The sequence below is a fragment of the Pyxicephalus adspersus genome, chromosome Z, assembly GCF_032062135.1.
Source record: "Pyxicephalus adspersus chromosome Z, UCB_Pads_2.0, whole genome shotgun sequence".
NCBI classification, from domain to species: Eukaryota; Metazoa; Chordata; class Amphibia; order Anura; family Pyxicephalidae; genus Pyxicephalus; species Pyxicephalus adspersus.
Genome location: NC_092871.1, coordinates 23,388,701 through 23,398,380, shown reverse-complemented (window position 1 = coordinate 23,398,380; position 9,680 = coordinate 23,388,701). Strand labels below are relative to the sequence as shown.

The window sequence follows — 9,680 nt, the reverse complement described above, 5'->3', positions numbered from 1 at the left end:
AATCAATTCAGGTTTCATACATAATTATTCTACATACATCATTTAGCATATATCCAGTCCAGTTTGTATGTCACTAGGGTGAAGTATATATTCTAGACAGAATCGTTCTAGCTACTTAATCAGTAACCATATTTGTCTTATGTGATCCTTATGCAAATACCATAACTGAAGTCACAAAATGATATTTGTTAGAGTGAATTGATAATATTTTATCTTATCTTTTTGGTATATCATTACTGTATACCTTATTGCTATTTTTCTTGTATTGTGTCTACACATAGACCGTAAAGTTTTTAAGCTCACTTTCCCCTGAGGAAGCCTAGAAAAGCGAAACGTGTCGGGACGCATGAGACAAATACGGTTACTGGTTATATATAGCTAGAACGATTCTGTCTAGAATGTGTACCCCAGCCTAGTGACATACAAACTGGACTGTATATATGCTAAATGGTGTATGTAGAATAATTATGTATGAAACCTGAATTGAAATAATACATAGTTAATGATTCTACAAAAAACTTGAGAGCTGAAACCTCTTTCTTTCATCCTTTTTTTCCATACTTCGATTACCTAAAGAGGTAGCGCTACACTATTTTTAGGAGGGACATTAACTATAAGTTCTACTTTCTATATTGTATAATTGCCCATAGTTATAAATTATAAAAAAGTTTTAGTTTTAAATATACTTTAGGAGCACAATTGCACTTTGTAATATAAATTAGTGAGTTTAGAATTCATTACAACAAACTGATACAAACTTTTTGTGCTCCCTTCTTGACTCATAGCATTTTATGTATACAATGTTTCTTTGCAAATTAAAGTAATTTGTGATTGTTATGTGAAAAGTTGTCATACCACCTGGAGTACTGAATGCAACCCACTAATTAATATTCTCACACACATTAGGCTTGGCTCCGGAAAACAGTTGTGGCTTCTATGTGCAGTTCTGTACTTCCTTTTTTTGTTTTGCTACTGTCTTGTAGACGGTACATCATCTTTTCCACAAGCACGATGCACAGTACAAATCTGACCGCTCTGCTCTGTAAAGGTAAGGTTTACTTTCATTCTTTATATATATTATATAACCAATTTGTTTTTTAAATGTTCATGACAAAGGTAATTTTGCAAAGAATTTACAAGTAGAAATACAAGGGTATTTGACACCTAAAGGACCTGCAGGGTATTTCATCATACAGAATGCCCCTGCATCCCAAAGCAGGAGCATTCTAGTGAAACACATTTGTTTGTGTTAGCATAAGCTTTTACATGATGCTGAAAAAATTACCCCCTAAACTAACCTGATCTTTTACGCAGGAACTGATTTTAATTTCTAAAGTCAGAATGCCCACTCTCCTGGACATCACTAGTAAATGACCATTAATGTGGTTTAGAACATAAATTGGGTGGGGTAAAAAACCTGATTTAAGAAACCGATGCTATAATTGTATAAGCACTCTGCATGGTACACAAAACCACCTGCCTGCTATATACATGTGTCAACAATTCACATGTAGTATTGGATTACTTCAAAATTGTTTCCCCTATCTGTGAAAATACTATTGAATTTGACATTTTCAAATATAAATACTTTCTACTTTACCATTTTGCAGGCAAGATTTCTGGGTATAGAAAAAAAGAAAAGTATATGCATTGGCTGTATAGGTAGTCCCCGGGTTACATACGAGATAGGGACTGTAGATTTGTTCTTAAGTTGAAGTTGGAACAGGTACATTATTTTAATAACGCAATTAGGTTGGATGTTTGTCTCAAAATAATTTTAGGCAGCATGGTGTCAGTTACTGTAAAAAAAATCCTCACTGTTAGGTAATCACAAACAAAGCAAAACAAAATAAAAAACTTTATGGATCCTAGACATTCACAACGTCTGGAGCAACTTCAGAAAGAAGAGAAGAACCTCAGAGTTTGTCTTGGTCATTCAAGGATTACAAAAGGTTAAAGAAGAGCTCACCACCCCTAAGATCACCCACAACCGCAGCCATGCAAACCCCCCCCCCCCCATCCACCCTCCATCCTGCACACGAGGGACCAGGAAAGCCCATTCGTATCTAGGAGTTGTCTGTATGTCGGATTAACTACCCGTACAGTTTTTGACTTCTGAACAGAAGAGGCAAATACTTAGCTCATTGACATATTACCAAGTAATTTCTTCTTTTGGTCAGAAAGTCTGTGCAAACACACTAATGAACTAATTTGGCAAAAGATTATGTATACTCTGATGTTCCTTGGTTTTGTAGCCTTCTACAGGAACAAGTCTTTGGTCTTTTGTAGAGGAAAATGGGGAGGTTTAGAGGATTTTTCCAAGCGGATAGTCATTCCTTTGGAAACTGAAGACTGTACTTATATGGGCTCCATTGATTAAAAACCAGTTGTGGCTACAATATTCTTCCTTTATTTAGGGACTGGCCCAATGATAACCCAATCTAGGTAATCTCGTACTTGTACACAACGGGCCTGATTTATTAAAGCTCTCCGAGGCTGGAGAGAATACACTTTCATCAGTGAAGCCGGATGATCCAGCAAACCCGGAATGGATTCCTTAAAGTCATTTGCTTTCTGTTAGCGAATGTTTTCAATCCTGGACCAGATCCATTCCAGGTTTGTTGGATTACCCAGGTTCACTGATAAATGTGTATTCTCTCCAGCCTTGAAGAGCTTTATTAAATCTGGCCGGATGAGTTACATGGTTAGAAGGTCTATGGTCTATGGTTAGAAGGTCAAAAACAAATCACCTCTCCTGAATCTTACCGATTCTGTCAATCTAGAGTACAATCAAAACTCAGAAATGAAAAAGAAATTAAAACTAAATCTGAAATAAAAAAGAGGTTTTTAATACTGCCGCACCCTGCAAATCGGGCTCAGCTGTAACAGATTTGTATTTGGATTGTACACCCAAGTTAACAGTTTTGTCTACCTAATGTACCATATGTAAGAACATTTTGTTGCATAAAGTTCCTTTTTCAAATATGTAATCTATTGCATTACATTCTATGTGATTTTAACATCAGGCTTAGTTAACACACATCTGTTATAATGATCATACCTTATCACACAATGAAAGTTTGCAGGAGACAAAGTGACGGTCACACTTCAAAGTCAGAACCCATATGACGTGCAACGGACAACAACCAACGACATTTCCTTGTTATGTTACTAACAAATTCAACTCAGCAAGACTTTTTGTGGTTTTCTTACAAGATAAATGTGATAATGAAGGCTCAAGAACTGTTTTGACTTGACTACATATATTGCATGGATAAATAGTTATTCTGAAATGGTTATTGAGTTCAAACAAAAATTAAACACCTTGCATTCTCAAAACCCAGAATGCTCAGTTCATCCAAAGGCAAGCAAATAAACACAGTTCAATGTTTAAGAGCAGGAAAAATAATTCTTTACTGATCCCCAGATGGAATTGGATGGCTCCCTGGATTACATTTTACTCTGCTATTTCTCATAAATTTAGTAGATGTTTATGTTTTGGGCATATAAAAGCAATCTGCTTAAATAATCAGAGCCAGTGGAGGAATACTGAATATTATTACAACAATAAAATCAAATGACCCTTTCCATATTCAGAGGTTAAACCCAGATTTTTACAGTTGCAAAAATGCCCTTGTGTAGTAAAATTAAAGCAAAAGCAAACTACTACCCTACTACTATTTTCCTTCCAAGTTCTCCCTTGGATCCTTTGCTGCAAGAAAGCCAAGAAAAGACCCATTTTTCTTGGGTTTGGAAAAGTGCCTTATTTCTAAGTAGCCAAGCCAAAAGTCAACTGGGAATGAGGAAAGGTCCTTATCTGTTTATTTACAGTGCATACTTCTATTAAATATATGATTTATATTTGACACCTATTTTTCTACTCTACTTTTATTGATTTACCTGGTTTTAGGTTGACTAGATTGCATGATGAACATGTGCTTTTAGCTTCTATATATGCATTGTCTTGGAGGCTAAAAGCACACAAACATTATATATGTATATACAGGTGGTCCCCGGGTTACATACGAGATAGGGACTGTAGGTTTGTTCTTAAGTTGAATTTGTATGTTAGTTGGAACAGGAACATTATTTTCATAAATGCAATTAGGACAGATGTTTAGGCAGTGAGGTGTACTGTATAACTATATCAGTTACTGTATACAACCCTCACTGTGAGTTAATCACAAACAAAGCAAAAAAAAACTTAAACATTTATTAACTTCTGGATCAAGCTGTGCTTTGATATGCAAGACAACTGCAGAGTTTGTCTTGGTCATTAAAGAGTTACAAGATATCACAGCTCAGCTCTTAAAATCACCCACAACCTCAGCTGTGCTTGGCAAAAGATTCTTCAGCAAGTCATGCAAACCACCCCCTCCAGCATTCATCCTGCACACAAGGGAGCAGGGAAGCCCTGTTTGTATCTAGGAGTCATCCGTATGTCAGATGTATTTAACTTGGAGACTACCTGACCTGTTTATAAATAAATACAGGTTGACAATCAAAAATCCAGCAACCTCTGAACCTGAGGTGCACCAGATTTTCAAAAATTCTATTTTTTTTTAAAGTTATACATACCTTCAGACTCCAGCCTTCCTCTCGAAGCACCCGCGGAAATCTTGCACAGTTACAGGCAGCAGGGACGTCTCAACGTGTATTTTTAGTTTAGCAAGCAAGACCTAACAGCTATTTCTGGAGAACAGCGCCATCAAAACATATGTGGCCAAACAGTGTAATGCAGTCCCTGTTTTGAGAGCACAATCCAAAATTCATGCTAGAAAACTGAAGGAACCGGATTATTGATGGCCGGATCTTGGATTGTCAACCTGTATATATACATATATATACATCCACCACTCACTTTATTAAATTCATCTGATATACTTCTAACTATATCTAATTACTATGTAAAAAATCTGATTCAGTATTTACAATTTTGCATTGTGTTGGTCTTTTTTTCTTAAACTGTTCTCAAAATCAGAAAGATCTTGTATCATGTTTAAAATCTCTTTGCTTTCCAGACCACTGGAAGTTACAAAAGCTTACAATGGAAACCACCAGCCACAAAAGACTAAGTTTGTGAAAAGGTAAAAATCATTACTACTACTCAACTGATGTAACCTATTTCCATTGTTTATATTATCCTAACCCATATGGTAATAAAGATGAGAATGTTTAACTAGACAGGTAAGCTAAAATGTACCTGGGGAACCAAAAAAACAAAATAAGAGATGAGAAACCAAAGAGACAATTGGAAGGATTATTAAGTTTCAACAAATGTATTACAAAAAATTTAAAAACAAAATAGGTTTTTACCTTTTTAAAAAAAAATTTTTTATTACATATCATCACCGCTGCTCTTCTGCATTTTCTTGTCTACATGTACTCTAGCAACTGCTGCAAATCATTTTTCAGGAAATGTAATTCATGTTAACCCTGACAGTAAAGGTCTTACCCTCATTTTAGTCATTTACATTGGAGTTGGATTTTAGGTGTATGGTGGCATTGATTTCTTAGACCAAAGTGCACCCATTTTAGTTTCATTGTTGTGTGGTATACTGTTAACAATTTTTATAAATAATTGAATTGTGCAGCCTGCCTAAAGTGCTTTTATCTTTTGTGAATATCAGTAATATGAAAAGCTGCACAATAAAGGATTTTTACCAACTTTGTTGGTAATAGGAATGTTTGCAAACATTCAATTTGTCTATATTTTTAAACTTTATATTATAAAATTTATTTTGGACCATTAATTTATTCACACTTACTATAAATAGTTATTTCAGTTAAGTTCACATTGGCTTTTTTTCAAATGGTACCTCTGCAGTTAGATCAAATACAACTGACCCCTAAAAATGTATTTTTTTCAATCGTTTGCTTGCCGCCGGAGGTAATAGGCTGCGCATGCCCTCCTGCGGTGGGGCATCGCCTGGGATTGTAGGCCCAAACGGGGCCTCCTAACAGTGCCTGATAAGAGTAAAGCTACGTACACACTTCCAATTATTATCGTTGGAAAACGAACGACGAACGATCCTGAACGATATCTACGAACGATCGTATAGCACTGATCCTGTACATAAAGATAACGACACGATCGTTCGTAGATATTGTACACACAATAGATACGATCGTTTGAGCGATAGAGGAACTTTCCCGTTCTTGTGTAAGTGAACGAACGTTCGTTCATTACGCATGCTCAGACCATGGACGATCAACGAACGATCGTACACACGAACGATGTTCAACGATCGTCGTCCAATGCGATCCGCCTGTCCGGTCGTTCGTTCGTCGTTCGTTTTGAACGATAAAAATTGAAAGTGTGTACGCACCTTAAGGGAGGAGTATGAGAAAAGCACATATTTAACTGATGTACAGGGTTTCAAATGTTGAAATTAAATATAGAGGTATTGAAGTCACCTACCTACTTTCGTAAGTGACTCAATGTGTCTATAGCAGATCTCTCTGAAATCTTATTCTGACTTTTTTATCTGTGTGTTCCAGCCTGTTCTGTTACATTTCCCATGACATAGGGGCATGCGTGTAAAGATCTCACTAATATAAATATCTGTTTTTTTTTTAAGTCATATTAGTCATAATAATTAATAATAACATCAAAACCATGGATCAAAGCACACCAGCAGAGCTAGAGATGCAAAGATACCATCAAATGGCAACCATCAGCAAGTGGGCAAGTTATACCTTGATGTTTCCTTTAGATATCCTTTCAAATCCCTCCACAGTTATTGTCCCACTTACATTTCTGACCTGGTAAAAAAATACTCCCCCAGCCACTCTCTCCGCTCCTCCAATGATCTACAAATGACTTCCTCACTCATAACCTCATCACACACGGATACAAGACTTCTCTAGAGCTGCCCCAACTCTCTGGAATGGTCTTCCTCTTCCTATTCGGCTTGCTCCTACTTTCTCCTCATTTAAAAGAGCACTCAAAAACCATTTTTTCAAACTTGCCTACCCATCTTCTTCTGTCTTTTGAAACCGTCACTACTTACCACCACTACATATTTTCCCATCCTATTGTGTGTAAATTCCCACACCTAATAGATTGTAAGCTCTTCGGGGCAGGGTCCTCTCTTCCTGTATCATTGTCTGTATTAGGCTGTCATTTGTAACCCCTATTTATTATGTTGGCGCTGTTAAATCCTGTTTATTAATAATAATAATAATAATATTATTAATAATAATAATAATAGATAGGTAACTATAATTCTGCAAGAGTGTCCTAGCAATGATATGTACTACATGAGAATTGAAGACAAATTTTAATATTTGTGCCTTGTTAATATTATTTATTTATGGCTGCTTAGGTATTAATAGGCCTTCACATTTTTAAACCTGACTCTGTTACTAAAAAGCACAGTTTGCAGAATAATCCTGTTGTTTTTCATTGTAATAATCTTTAAATCCTAAATCTATTATTATCTTTCATACAGAAATTCAGAAAATCACAAAGTCCTATAGGACAGGAAAAACAAAATGCCAAGTGGAAACTTTTCAAACTGCAGCAGACCATCAGATTTTCAGCATACCCTCTATGCCATTACTTACACCGCTATCTTTATACCTGGCCTCCTCGCTAACAGTGTTGCTTTATGGGTTCTCCGAAGTTTTATCACCAAGAAGAACAAGGCCATTATCTTCATGATCAATTTGGCAACTGCTGACCTTGCCCACGTCTTGTCTTTGCCTCTACGGATTTATTACTACATCAATCACTCTTGGCCCTTTAAACACTTTGCATGCTTGTTATGCTTTTATCTTAAGTATCTGAACATGTATGCAAGCATTATCTTTTTAACGCTCATCAGCGTCCAAAGATGTGTTTTCACCGCAAATCCTTTCAAAGCCAAAGACTGGAAAAGGAGGTATGATGTTGGAATCAGCATATGTGTGTGGTTAGTGGTTGGCACAGCATGCTTGCCATTTCCTATATACAGAAGCTCTGGAGGGAATAACTCCACCAGCTGTTTTGCTGACCTCGGTAATAATCAGATTAACATGATCACTATGTCCAGCATGCTGATTTTTGCAGAACTGTTTGGTTTTTTAGTTCCAATGACCGTTATTACTTATACCTCTCTAAAAACTAGCGCACAACTAAAGATGGATTCCCTACAGTGCGTGAACAAGAGAGAAAAGAAAAAAGCTCTTCGGCTAGTAATAACATGCGCTTGTGTGTTTTTTATTTGTTTTACACCGTACCACATTACTTTTTTCTTTTACATAATGGTCAGTTCAAATGCTATCCGAAACTGCACAGCACAAAAAATTATTCTGACCCTTCACCCTATTTCTATTAGCCTAGCAAGTATTAATTGCTGCCTGAACCCCATCATGTATTACTTTACAGCATCAGAATTCCAGAGCGAGATGGCTAGACGTGGAAACTCCATGATCCGTGGCCGTCTCATGAGCAAAGAAAGTGCTTCTTCATTTTGATGCTACCAATAGGATGTTAATACTTTTTATTTATTGCCATATTGACTTCAGAGAAGTATTTGACTCTATTGACTGAATATTTTCAAGATGCTTACCAGTCTTTAATGACCCAATCACACTTTAGCATTTATGTTGCGGGTTAATGTGCTTTGCTTTAAGTTGTCCCAATTTCGATTGGGCTGCTAATTTACTAAAACAAAGCCATACACAGGCACGGCTTATTTCTTCCACATTGTAAAGCAGGTGCATTGTCTACTATTGTATCAGCCCAATAAACAGGGAGGGAAGCCTGCCAGCAGTAGCAGGAACATTTATGGCTGCAGTTGAGTTTCAATGTATATTTTTCAATTAATTTTTTTCTTTTGAAACATGTGATTTGCACTTTTTTTGCATAAATTTGTGTTTGCAAGTTAAATGCCACATTAGAACAATCTATAGTTGACTTTTTTGTCTTGGGAAAAAAGCAATGTATGGAGATATATTACATATTCATCATTGTATGTTAAATGTCTATAAGGAACAGAGCAAAGAGAATAGAAAAGAACATTCATTACATTTTGTTGTTTATATGTTCAGCTCTAAAAACATGCTTTGGTGTTGTTATATCAATAAAATGCAACACTTTATGATTAATAAATCATGGCCTGAACTTTTCCATCCATGTACCTTTATACATTCACATGAGAATAGTGTTGGGAGGGTAAAATAATTGGAGGACTTTTATACCTGCCAAACCTAGTAAAAGTAAACTAGTAGTATGCATTGAGGTATCTAAGCTATATTGATGCACGGTTTGTCACCTGTGAAAGGGTTTATCAATATTTATGCATTATACTATGGTGCAAGGAAATATCCACACATATTTCCTATTGGGAGACAGTCATCAACACCCCCATCCAAGTGCTTGACTTTGACTTGGTATAGGCATTTAGTTAACCATATGGCAAAACTTTGAGACTGGGAAGTGAATAACCATTTGCAGCACAGGGGGCAATAGCATTCTTGGTTATGGCTGTATTTAGTAGAGGGAGGGTTTTACCAGTGCCAAGACAGTGCTTTGTGTAAAAGAACAGTGGTCCAACCTTCCTATGTGTTGGCAGCACATTGTATTTTGACCCTTGCCACTGGACTTACAAGTGTAAAGAGGTCCTATATTTATCACTGCATGTGTAGCTAAGCTACATTATAGAAATAAAAAAGGAAGCTTATTGGAAATGACA

General features: G+C 36.3%; 1 protein-coding gene across 1 annotated transcript; it reads left to right on the top strand.

Annotated features, from left to right (window-relative positions):
- The first annotated feature begins 951 nt into the window (after positions 1–951).
- Positions 952–9,102, top strand: P2RY10 (P2Y receptor family member 10). Its single transcript, XM_072430384.1, has 3 exons — positions 952–1,048; positions 5,022–5,087; positions 7,455–9,102. The coding sequence occupies exon 3, from the start codon at positions 7,498–7,500 to the stop codon at positions 8,458–8,460; it is 963 nt and encodes a 320-aa protein (XP_072286485.1). The 5' UTR covers positions 952–1,048; positions 5,022–5,087; positions 7,455–7,497; the 3' UTR covers positions 8,461–9,102.
- Positions 9,103–9,680: the final 578 nt, after the last annotated feature.